The sequence below is a fragment of the Lissotriton helveticus genome, chromosome 6 (assembly GCF_964261635.1).
Source record: "Lissotriton helveticus chromosome 6, aLisHel1.1, whole genome shotgun sequence".
Lineage (NCBI taxonomy): Eukaryota > Metazoa > Chordata > Amphibia > Caudata > Salamandridae > Lissotriton > Lissotriton helveticus.
This window is the reverse complement of record NC_136067.1, coordinates 1378482147-1378495424: the sequence shown is the minus strand read 5'-3', so window position 1 is coordinate 1378495424 and position 13278 is coordinate 1378482147. Positions and strand designations below refer to the sequence as shown.

At 46.1% G+C, this 13278-nt stretch overlaps 1 protein-coding gene across 1 annotated transcript in view; it reads left to right on the top strand.

Annotated features, from left to right (window-relative positions):
* The first annotated feature begins 626 nt into the window (after positions 1 to 626).
* The window catches only part of LOC144761746 (sodium-dependent glucose transporter 1-like), a 408550-nt gene continuing 395898 nt past the window's right edge, over positions 627 to 13278 (top strand). The window contains exon 1 of the mRNA XM_078646994.1: positions 627 to 853. Coding sequence (XP_078503120.1) covers positions 653 to 853 — 201 coding nt within the window. The 5' untranslated portion in view covers positions 627 to 652. The remainder of the gene's footprint in view (positions 854 to 13278) is intronic.

The window sequence follows — 13278 nt, the reverse complement described above, 5'->3', positions numbered from 1 at the left end:
AATTAAAAATGTTAAATTATCGCCCCTCCTTTTTCCTTCGAATGACCCTCTTCTTCCTTTACCATCCTATGCATCTCTTTTCTCTCTGGACACAACCTACTCTAAGTCAGTTGCATATTTACCTTAATCGCAATGAATTCATTGGATGTTTTGCTACACAAAACTAATCCCAAAAAACAACACTAACAGGTAACACTGGACTAACCACTAACCTTGGAGTGCTGTCCAGCATAAAATGCTGCAACGCCTCATGAGGGGCAGTAAGCTCTATAAACATGCAATTACACTGATAATTAATTACAGTCTGCAAAGCGCAGTCAGTAGGTAGGACGGTGGCAGACAGGTGGGTATCTCTAGAAATACGTATTGATAGTTCAATACAATTATAATCAGGTACGTAAATACATAAGGCAATGCCCTACCACAGGCGTAATGTTCCACAGCTTCAGAGCGAGCCGGAGCAGGCCGGTGTCGTGGAAAACTTGGTGAGGTGAAATGCATTTCTTCTGCGTGTACAGAGTTTTGGAACGGCGTGACAGCAGTGACAGGCTGGACGCCTCGAGCCACAAGTTGCTCTTCCCTTGTGGGCGTGGCTGTAACTTCTGATCCTGGTTGGAGTGGCTCCGCTGAGGGTGTCATACCGGCGGAAAGTATGAAGCTGCTGGGCTCCGCCGCGGGAGAGGCGCGCGAGGAGGATGGCGACGCGGAACCGCTGCTGCCCGACCGGGACGAGGACAGTGCATGGGACAAGGCGACGGCGGACAGGGGGAGGCTGGTCAGCCAGACCCGGAGACGGCGAAATGCCGAGCGATGGTGTCTGACCGCAGTCATAAGTGCAGCCTTCTTGGGACTGGTAAGAGAGGCGTGTGAGCCGCTGGGGCCGAATGGAGGGTTATTGGGTGGGAGGCAGGTGAGAAGAATGGAGGTGCACTGAGGGGCTGTAAGATGGCGCTGTGACGTAGCGGGCGGCCTTGAAGAGGCTGGAGCATGCTTCTTGAAGAAGGTAGTTACATGCATTGTGGCTTAGTAGGCAGTGCTTTAAATGGGAAAAATAAGTGCAGGTACTCTTAAAATGAGCTATGAGTGTAGCAAATGTGCGGGGCTAGGGACAAGACATATAAAAACACTTTTACTATGTGGCCGATTACTTATATATTCTTGAGTGCGCACTCACAGAAACAAGCAGCAATCTCACACAAAGCATTCTAAGAATGTCCTTTAAAATACCTCCCTAGTGTCTGGAGTCTCTCCTTTCACTCACTTTCTCACACACAAAAACATGCGCACACAAGCAGGCAAACACCCAGACACAAGCAGACAGACCACTCATTCAAAACACTCAGGTGGGATAAAGGACATTCAACACTCCTTATCTCCCGCAGCTTTCTTAATTGCTGCTATTGCTGCACACACTCGAATCCAGGCACCCAGCCTGGATTCGAGCTTGTGCACAAATACACACCATTGTGTGAATGTGATTGACAGCACAGGGCCTGAATGGACCCTGCTCTGTCAAACAAAGCGTGGTGTTGAACACGGGACATTATGTAAATGAGCCATTCTGAATTGTTTGGAGGTGGCTCAGCTTGGGCTAGAGGCGCTGTGGCTGTCAGACAACCTCGTTCGTGCTCCTGAGCACTAGCAACAATGAGCCTACCTTTGATGAGTACCGGTACTCTCCTTGGCAGCAGAGAAGTGCCGGTACTCAGAGCGATTAAAATGACAAGTGCCGGTACTCAGTACCGGTGAGTACCGGCCCATTTAAAGCACTGTTAGTAGGGAAGGCCCACTGGCTGTGGCAGGTCAGGGTTAGACGCCGTGAAATAGGAAGTCTTCGCAGCGGCGGAATACTTCCAGAGGTGCACTGCGCAGTGCAGTGCTGTAGCAGGTGCACTGTGTAACATGGCATCTCACTACAACACTGTTGTTATGTTATGTGTAGTTGTGAAGCGCACTGTTACCCGCTAAGGTATGTCAGACGAGGAAGGTGTATAATGACCATGTCAGATTAAAGTGCAGAAGGACGCTTTATTAGGACAGTCAAAACGAAACTACATAACATCCCCTCTTTGCTAATACAGAGTTCATCTACTCCCCCACTGTTAAGCAACCCCCACCATGAACCATACAAACCTTTCTCACCATACCCCTATCAGTTCATTCACCCTACACTCAGACCTGCCCCAACCATCTCCCCCATGTGCTACCTCTGCCAAGGTCTTCCTTGCCTGCCCCAGCTTTTTTGGACCATTGTGTGACCCCAATACGATAAAAAAAACATATCCATACCTTCAGGAAGGGTACCATAAACAAGATATACAAGGAAGAAACACAAGTAGAGGAAGGGGAGGGTACAGAAGATACAATACCTTCTCAAACTCCTCATTTAGTAATAGTTCAGACAGCGAAAACGAGAGACCAGGAACAAGCACAAACACATATCCACAGGGACATAACGAACAACAGCCCCCCTTTTTTAGACGGGCTCAATGGACAGAATACAGGGGAAGAGTTCGGCCCTGGGCTCACCCCAGGGGAATGAACAAACCAACATGGAACAGAGGCAGGGGGAGAGGGAAGAAGCAGGTGCATTTCCCTCCAGAGATACACAGGGACATCAGAACACGACGACGACACTACCTGTGGTGAAACAATATGCCCGGAACCCGATTGTAAACATTGAACGGTGATGAAGAAACCATTCTTCAGAAAGGTCTATCCTTTGTTCCCACCAACTTACCTGACAGTTTCAATTTAAAACTTGAATTTCACCAATTTTTCAGGAAGGTTAGATTAAAATATCATTTTATGAAGACACCCTTCAATCCAGCATCAACCAGCACTGGCCTTAGACCCCCGTCCATTTTCAACCCTCCCTCACACATGATATCCCATAAAATCATGGCATTTGAATACATACTGATGAGAGATGTTATGCACTTGGTAGAGCAAAAAGAATATGTCAACTTTAACATTTCCAAAAACTAACCTCAGCCCTTTCCTCACTCAGTAATAACACTGAGATTGTCATAAACTTTACTTTACTTTACTTTAAACCATTTTATAACGCGCTCCATTACTGGGGAGTATCCTGGCGCGAGACAAGGGAAAAAGAAACAGACATCAAGACTCAGAGAATGAAAGAAAACACATCAGATTGTACTCTTGAAGAGGTGAGTTTTTAGATGTTTTTTGAATGCAGCCACTGTTGGCAAGGAACGCAGATGGAAAGGGAGAGCGTTCCAGGCCCGGGCCACAATCACAGAAATCGACTGACCACCAAGTCTGAACCGCTTAAAACGTGGAAGAGACAATTTAGACAGAGTAGAAGATCTCAGGGTACGTGCAGGGACATATCTGACAAATCTCTTTCTCAAATAGATGGGGCCTTGATCATGGGTTGCCCGGAAAGCCAGCACCAGAGATTTAAACATAATGCGCTGTCTGACCGGGAGCCAATGGAGCGTGCGCATCTCCACGCGCACGCTCTTCCATCTAGGTATGTTAAATAATAGACGGACGGCCGCATTCTGAATAATTTGCAGACGCTGCACCAAATAGGCGGGTATGCCACTAAACAGTGCATTGGCATAGTCCAACCTAGCCAAGATGAGCGCCCGAGCAACCGACTCCCTCGCATCCCTAGGAAGTAGGGGGAAGAATTTGCGTAGCATTCTCAAAGTGGCGAAGCAGGTGCCTGTAAGCTTCTTAATGTGATGCTCAAATTTTAGGTCCTCCGTGAACCAAATGCCAAGATTTTTGGCAGGTCTCCCCATCTCACTAGGGCCGGGAATGTTAGAAGGCCACAGTGAGCTCTTGAACGAGGGGGGAAAGGAGCCATAAAAGAGCACCTCTGACTTGTCCTCATTGCACTTCAGCTGGGCCTCCGTTAACCAGCGAAATACAGAGGACAAACACAGGTGGACCGTGGATGTATCCAGATCGGCATCGGGCCAGGTAAACAGCAGTTGGGTATCGTCTGCATACCCTATGATCTTAGCCCCAAACTGTTCCGCTAGATAAACCAGGGGGGTGATATAAACATTGAACAGTAAGGGGCTAAGAGTTGACCCCTGCGGAACACCTGTGCACAGAGGTTTAGGCTTCGAGGCATGGGGAGGCAGCCAGACCTGCTGGGTCCTATTAGATAGAAAAGAGGACAGCCAATCCAGGACTACACCCCCGATGCCCACAGCCGACAGCCGGCCGAGGAGGAGGTCATGAGGGACAGTGTCGAAGGCAGCAGAGAGGTCCAATAAAATTAGGACCGCTCTGCCACCCCCGTCTAAACAGTCCCGAATAGCCTCGGTCATTTCCACCAAGGCCGTCTCGGTGCTGTAAGCAGCCCTGAAGCCCGATTGAGCGGGATGGAGGGCCTTAGAGGTTTCCACAAAGCTCTCCAATTGTTGGAATACTACCTTTTCACAAATTTTAGTAAGTGCCGGTAGCAAGGAAATCGGACGATAATTCCCCGGAGTCGCCACATCCAGTCCGGGTTTCTTCAGGAGCGGCAGAAGTTTGGCCCGTTTCCAAACAGAAGGAACAACGCCCGAAGCCAGGGAGAGGTTCACTATCTGCGTGGTCTCATCACAGACCAAATCTGCCACCTCCGACAGCACCCGGGCCGGACATGGGTCAGATGGAGAGCCAGATTTTAGGGACTGAAGGAGGGGCAGAACAACATCCTCCTCAATCTGCATGAAATTAATGAGTTGCTGTCCCGAGTATGGGCAGTAGGAGGGTAGTGGGGAGATTGCGGAGCTGTCACTGGGGAGAGCAGCTAGCAGGTCCTGCTGGATCCTTGCTATTTTGGTAGAAAAAAAAGTTGACAGCTCTTCACACCAATGCGCCGAGGGTACGAGAGAAGCAGCCTCAGCGACAGGTGCAACAAAGCTTTTAACAATGGCAAAGATCTCCCTGCCATTGTTATCTGCCTTGGCAATTCGCCCCGCATAATAGTTCCCCTTAGCCACCTTGATTGCAGCATAGTAGTCTTTTTGGGCAAATCGTAGGGCAGATTTGGCCTCCGGGCTATATGCACGTCTCCACACGCGTTCGAGTTTTTTGCACCCCAGTTTCATTTCCCTCAGGTCAGGGGAAAACCAGGGTTGAGAGGGAGCGCGTCTAGCTCTGGCTAGCGTGGTTTGCTTAGTGGAGGCAGCAGCCGCCTGCCGTATCCACTCATTAAACCCGCCAACCGCATCTTCCAAAATTATCCCCGAGTTTGGACGGGTTTTTTGCAATGCCTGTCTAAACAGAGGTAGATTAATTTTTTGGGAATAACAGGTAAGAGGTGGAGGGCTAGGCTCTTCCATCTCCCACATAAATCTAACCAATGAATGGTCGGACCAGGTTGTTTTTTCAATGGCCACCGATTGAATAGGGAAATTGGAACACACCAGATCAAGCAGATGGCCGCCCGAATGCGTCGGGACGGTCACCCATTGCTTTAGCTGAGCGAGCTCAAGGATTTCACCTAGCCTGCGTGCATCAGGAGAGTCAGGAGTATCCATATGAATATTGAGGTCGCCAACCAAAAGAAACTTAGGAAAACCCAGGACCCGCGGCACAATGTATTCTTCCAAGGAGTCTAAAAAATGAGTGGCCTGGCCTGGGGGCCTGTAAATTAAAGAACCACCCAAGGTAAAATGGGGGGAAGTCACAATAGAGAAGTGAAAGACCTCACCTCCTGCACCCTCAACCGGGGGCTCAGAGGTAAGACTCCACCCCTCCTTAAAAATAACTGCAAGTCCGCCTCCTCTGCCTGAGGGACGGTCAACTCTGGCGATCTTGAACCCCCTGGGGACAGCCAATTCCACAGAGGGAGCGGAGGAGCTGGTCATCCACGTCTCCGTGAGGAACAGCAACTCCAACTGACCGTCCACCAAAAGCTCAAAGATCTCAGCTGTGTGCTTCACCGCCGACCTGGCATTTATCAGACCCGCCCTAATGTTAGTGATCGTATCGTTACGATTTAAGCGTAGGGGGGGGAATGGTTGAGGAGAGAAACCACAGGTAAGGCAGGTATCCAGAGCACATTCAGGACCCGCACGTATGCACGGCAAACCCTTAGCGGGGGGTGCGAGTTTCAGGAGATCATAGCGCGAGTACTTGCGTGTCCCTAGTAGTGCCCTCCCCGGGGATTGACAAGCAGACTGGCAGGCCCTGGGCCCGTCCGAGGCACGGACGGGCACAGACGGGCCCTCCTTTGGCGCTCCTTCGGCGCGCAGACGGCGCGCCCGCTGCGCGCGACCGCTGCGCGTCCTAGGAGGCATCTTTATTTGATACACAAGCCCCTCCCCGAGCTGGAGCGCTAACTCCGGTCCAGTAGGGGTCCGGGACTACCAAGATGGCGTCCGACCTGTCCCTCCACACAATCGGCACAGACAAGCCGCGGTGGACCGGGGAGCAGGGGGATCAAGCAACAGCAGTTAGGTAAGTTTAAAAAAGCAAACAGTTGATATCAGCACTCCACAATTATTAAATCAATTGGGTCAAGATCGTTCTTTAAAAATATTAAAAAACGACGTTTAAAAGCGCCTGCTGCATTCGTTCAGTACAGAGAAGGAGGGCAGAAGAGATTCAACTCGCAGTCTGCACGCCTTGTTTGTTTTCCCCAAGCGCTGTCACAAGGCGCTGCCACCACCTCGCTCAAACGCCCAGAACTGACTGAACAGGTCCTATTTGATACACAAGCCCCTCCCCGAGCTGGAGCGCTAACTCCGGTCCAGTAGGGGTCCGGGACTACCAAGATGGCGCCCGACCTGTCCCTCCACACAATCGGCACAGACAAGCCGCGGTGGACCGGGGAGCAGGGGGATCAAGCAACAGCAGTTAGGTAAGTTTAAAAAAAGCAAACAGTTGATATCAGCACTCCACAATTATTAAATCAATTGGGTCAAGATCGTTCTTTAAAAATATTAAAAAACGACGTTTAAAAGCGCCTGCTGCATTCGTTCAGTACAGAGAAGGAGGGCAGAAGAGATTCAACTCGCAGTCTGCACGCCTTGTTTGTTTTCCCCAAGCGCTGTCACAAGGCGCTGCCACCACCTCGCTCAAACGCTCAAACCAGCTGACAAGGGGGGGGGGGGGCTATAGTAGTCCAAAACACCACTGACTAAAGACATGAAATTCTTACCCAACTAGGAGTCACTGAGAGCTATAATATTTTGGCAAATGATCCCAGTAAAGAGGTTTCTCAGCTCATCAAGGAAGCCACAAGCATAGGACTACAAGAAGGTTATTTGAGCAAACACAAACACGACTTCCTCAATAACAAGCAACCCTGGATGCCTACCATATATACGCTGCCCAAAATTCATAAACGAATGGAGAATCCCCCGGTGAAGACCTATTATATCAGGATGTGGTTCACTGTTAGAACCATTGTGCAAATTCATTGACCACTTCCTCAAGCCCATTGCTATAACCACCCCCACCTACATTAGGGACACCATGGAAGCCATAAATCTAGTTGACAATCTTCCATTTAACACTAGTAATGAATTATTGGTTACAATGGATATATCCTCGTTGTATATGAGTATCCCCCAAGAGGCAGCCTTGGAGGTGATTAAGGTGGCCCTGGACAAACTACCAAAACCCACCAGAATCCCCAATGACTTTATCATCACATTACTAGACATTGCTATGAGCAAGAACTTCTTCATGTTTCAAGACAGTTATTTTTTTAATTTCAAGTCTTTTTTATTTAAGAATGCAGAAGTTACCAAAAAAAGAAAAAGGAAACAGAGAATAATGCATGGGAATACACTTAAGATACATACATGAGGATAATGTAACCTAAGATACACATTGTGAGAGAAATATATATATAGCAAGTCATAAACAGATAGTTCTCAGTCGGTAAGCAATGAACATAATATCCATACATATGAAATTTGATCCTGGAGGATGGTGTAGTATGAGATAGAGAGAGAAAGGAGAAGAAACGAAGGAAAACGAGGGGAGAAGATAAGAAAGGCTGGTCCGAAGGAAGAGAGAAGAAAAGAAAATAAAACTAGACAGCAGCAACGTAACATGTGTTAGGAAACCCAGTTCAAGACAGCGGGATCACAGCACCGATATCTGTGTCTATATGGGTGACAGAAACGAGGTATGTATCAAGAAAAATGACAGCTAGTCAAGCCTAAGGCGGATCATAGCAAAACTCCAGTGAATCAAGTGAACTCCAGAGTTTGGTGTGTGATTTTCGCCAAGGTGAGGAGTGGAGGACGTCATTATCTGCACCCCTCAATGAAGCCAGCCATTCCTGCCAAATTTTGAAAGAAACATCGGGCCACTCTTCCATTTACTCAGGATGACTTTACAGCAAGTGTAAGAATAAGATCTAGTAGGTGTCGATCATGTTCATTTGTTAATCTTGGATCTGTTGTCCCCAATAAGACGTATGCGAAGTCCCTAGCAGGACGGTAGTGGAAGATTCGTAGAATATAGTTATACATCTTATCCCAGAAAGTTTGGAGCAACGGGCATTGAAAGAGCATATGGGCCAGGTCACCAACGTGGGATTTGCAGCTCCAGCATAGGGGGCTATCAAGGAGTTTGAGCTTAAAAAGTTTGTCTGGAGTCCAATACGATCTATTTATCAACATGAATTTGGTCTGAGAGAGTATCGGAGATATTTTGTTGGAGAAAGGGGTAAGGTGAATCTTATCCCAGTCGAATATCATATTAGAGGAGTTATTTTCATTTTCCCAAGCTATCTTGCACTTCCTATCTGGTTTCTGAGGGTTAGGGGAGAGAAGTTTGCAAACTTTTGAAACCATATGAGTGACATGAGTTGAAGTAATTTACTGCAAAGTGTAGGTTTGTGTGGTTTGATGGCTCTGGCAGAGACAAGGGCTTTGAGACGTAAAAACCTATAGAAGTCAAGAGGCTGGAGATCAAACCGGGCCTGTAAGGTGGCAAAAGATAGGGGTGAGGACCCCTCATAGAGATCTTTCAATAAGTTCAGTCCCTTCATAGACCAATTTTCCCAATAAAGATATTTGCCTTCATCTTTGAAGGCCGGACTAAACCAAAATGAGGTTATATTGGATTTGGTTATTTTGATTTTAACTTTACAGTGTCTTTCTAGATTAAGAAGAGCACTTTTAGTGTTAAGAAATATATACTTGGAATGAGGAAAGGCTGGGACATCCATCGACATTATGGCGGATAGCGGTAAGTTGTTGATGATAGACTTCTCAATGTGGACCCATACAGGAGTGTAGTCCTGATGAGCTTGGAACCAGTTTGCACCTTGCTTGTATAGGTATGCCGTCTGATAGCACCTAAAATTTGGTAAACCTATACCCCCCTTATCTTTTGGAAGTTGGAGTTTCCGCAAGGAGATTCTTGGTTTCTTACCCTGCCATAGAAAACTATTAAAAAGTTTGTATATCTTGGCGAGGAAATCATCAGAGAGCAGCATAGGCATCATACTTACTAGATAATTGACAAGGGGTGTGATCATCATTTTCAGAGTTTCCACTCTGCCCCTCCAAGACAAAAACTTCGGGGACCAACCATCCAAAAGGGAGGATATCTTTTTATGAAGGGAATGTTCATTCATTTTGAGAGTGCTAATTAAATCTTTTTCAAACTCTATCCCTAGATATTTAAAGCTCTTAGGTTGCCAGAACAAGCCCGATCCCCCCATAATGCTTTTGTCACCTATATTATTAAGCAGTTTCACCTCCGTCTTATCTTTATTAAGCTTGTAGCCTGACACCTCCGCAAAATCTGCAATAGAGGACATCAGGGCTGGGATTGCCAATTCTGCATTTTCGGATACTACCAAAACATCGTTGGCATAGGCTGAAATTTTGACTGTGAAACCTTCAAAGCAAATTCCTTTAACTTGGTCGTTATTCTGGAGAGAATAGAGGAAGATCTCGATGGCAAGTAGAAAAAGGGAGGGAGAAAGGGGGCAGCCCTGTCTTGTGCCTTGTTTCAGGTCGAATGAGGACGACAGGCATTTACCTGCTCTTACTCTCGCTGAGGGGTTAGAGTATAAGGCCATTACCATACGAATGAAATCGGACCCCAAATTAAATTTATGTAGAGTTGCTTCCAAGTAAGACCAGTCGACCTTATCAAAGGCCTTCTCGGCGTCTAGAGTCACGTCCACAGTGGGGGAGGTAGTTAACTTCGCTCTTTCTTAAATGTGTGCAAGGGTTCGTTATTTATCGCTGGATAATCTGTTTTTGAGAAACCCTACCTGGACTGGTGAACGAGTTGGGGCAAAACCTTTTGAATCCGTTTGGCCAGTATCATAGCGTAAATTTTATAGTCAAGGTTGATCAACGATATTGGCCTGTAATTCTTCGGGGATGTCGGATCCTTCCCATCTTTTGGGAGAACCGCAATAATATCCTCCGCAGGGGTACCTTGGACTTGACCACTCATGGTGAAGTGTTCATATAAGTCCTTGAGTGGCTCCACCAGGGCCGAGGCGAAACTCTTATAGAACATAGCACTGAACCCGTCAGGGCCCGGAGCTTTCCCGGTTTTGAGGGATTTAGTGGCCTGTTCGATGTCATCAGAGGATATGGGACGGTTGAGTTCGGTCTGGTCTTGCGTCGAAAGAGAAGGAAGCTTGCAATTGTCTAGGTACTTCCCTAATTTGGAGCCATCAAGCTCTATGTTTTTACTATATAGGTCGCTATAGAAGTCTTTAAAGATGTCAGCAATTTTGGTGGGGTCTGAGTGCGGAATCCCTAATTTGTCAACTATGCTCTTGATAGCTGTTTGTTGTAACTTGAATTTCAGATAAGATGCAAGGTTCTTACCTGTCTTATTAGTGTGACAGAGCCTGAAGTTTTTGTGGTGCTTAAGCCAAATTCCTGCCCTTTCACTATTTTGTTATACTCATACTTTTTGTTCATCATGTCATTTAGGACCAGAGGGTCTTTAAAAGCTATGTGTCATTTTTCTAGTATCGAGATCTCCTCCTCTAGACGCGTTAGAGTGGTGTTGGCGTCCTTATTCATGGCTGCACAAATTTTGATTAATACCCCTCTGACTGTGGTCTTAAGAGCCTCCCATCTTGTAAGATCCGTAGTATCCCCTTTTTTGTTGTGAATAAGATATTCAGTTATGGCTGTCTCGATAGCCAACCTATTTGCTTCCTTCTTCAAGACCGCATTGTTGAATCTCCATAGAGTCGACTTTTTAACCACATTGTGCACTGCCAGAGTCCTCGTGATGCATGAGTGATCAGAAATTACACGCGGTTCAATGGAGGTTTCCTCAATGTCGGCAGAGGAGTGACCAGAGGTGAGGAGATAATCTATGCGTGAGTATGAATTGTGAGGTGGAGAGTAAAAGGTATAGTCTCTACCTGTTGGATTCATCAATCTCCCGGAGTCGATCAAATTAAAACGGGAACAGAGATTGAGGAATGCTTTGTGCGAGCTGTTCGGACGGAAGGAACAGCGGGAGTCCCTATCTAAGAGAGGATCCATAGGAAGATTGAGGTCACCACCAAAGACATGTGTTGCATTACCTGGTATCGTACCGATGTGGGCACAGAGCTTCTTCCAAAATCCTGGGTCATCCTTATTGGGGGCTGTAAGAAGGTGGATACCTGACTATGGTTACCCCAGATTTTTGTGCCTTGTGTTTAGCTGGTTTTTGACTTAGTTGGCCTGGGATCCTGCTAATCCGGGTCCCAGGCTATCTGCTCTCTCTTTAAAATGGACTCCATGTACCCTAGGTGCATAACTAATTGTATTGGGTCACCTTATGAGCCCCTGTACAGTGTACTATAGGTACCCAGGGCATAGGTGCATCCAAGGCCTACCAGGGGCTGCAGCATATTTTTTGCCACCCCTGGCTGGCCATCCAAACTGACACAACTGGCTGATCACTCATCTGGGGCAAGGTCGTGTAATCACCCCTTGCTTAGATATAGTATACCTATATCTAAACCTATATCTGGACACATATATACCTATAAGTCACTCCTATGGCAGGCCTTAACAATCCTGGAGGCAGAGTGCTTGGTTTTATGTGAGATGGTGCTCTAGCATGAGCTAAGCCTGTCTGCAGCTTTCGGAACCATTTCCTTATGGCTGTTCCAGGGTATTATTCACTTGGTGTGTTAACACCTAATCTATGTAATCAAAATAAACAATATTTTCATTTTTCAAATTTGAAATGTTGTATTGTACATCATCCTCAACTTAAATTTCTAAATTTCTTCATTTTCTACTACATGGTATTCAATACAATCTCATACATTTATACAATGCGTTCACAGTTCACTGTCAAACAATAAATGAATTCAAAGTCATTCCTGGAGCGTTGCCCAATGCATTTTGGAACCTTTCGGTTCCTTCGTCAGGGGATAATCTGAAAAACATGTATAATAGTGTTTTGTTAGTGTCCATGATGTGTCAATATTCCAAATTTATGTATTCGAATATGTCTTAATGAGTGCCTACCTTGTGTTGACCGAAACAAGCTTTGAATACCTGTTATATATAAAGCCAAAAAATCTAATCACTGCCTCATGTTAACTATGGCTGACATTAAAGGAGAAATTTAAGATGCTCAATCATGCTGTTCTGTTTATAAAAATCGCTTACCGTCCTGAAAGCAGTTCTCTAAAATACCGGTCTGTGAATCAAGGAATCAAAAATGTACACGGTTTAAGTTTTGTAGACATCGGTTTAACGAGGACATTTTTCTCTCCCTCTCTTTTTTTGCCATCGTTTTCAGAGTGGATGCACAAACCTCGTCACAGGGTAAGAACAGACAGCTTATAAGTTATGGAGGTTTTGGTCGTATTGGGCAGTGATTTATGCATTGTTATTTTTATTCTTTAGCATAGCAAACGAGTTGGACTTGAAGGTCTGACGTGTTTCTTTGATAATTTTCACGAAATGGAATTGAGCGTATTACACAACACTTTAAACCGTGTACATTTTTGATTCCTTGATTCACAGACCGGTCTTTTAGAGAACTGCTTTCAGGACGGTAAGCGATTTTTATAAACAGAACAGCATGATTGAGCATCTTAAATTTCTCCTTTAATGTCACGCATAGTTAACATGGGGGCAGTGATTGGATTTTTTGGCTTTATATATAACAGGTATTCAAAGCTTGTTTCGGTCAACACAAGGTAGGCACTCATTAAGACATATTCGAATACATACATTTGGGATATTGACACATCATGGACACTAACAAAACATTATTATACATGTTTTTCAGATTAGCCCCTGACGAAGGAACCGAAAGGTTCCGAAATGCATTGGGCAACGCTCA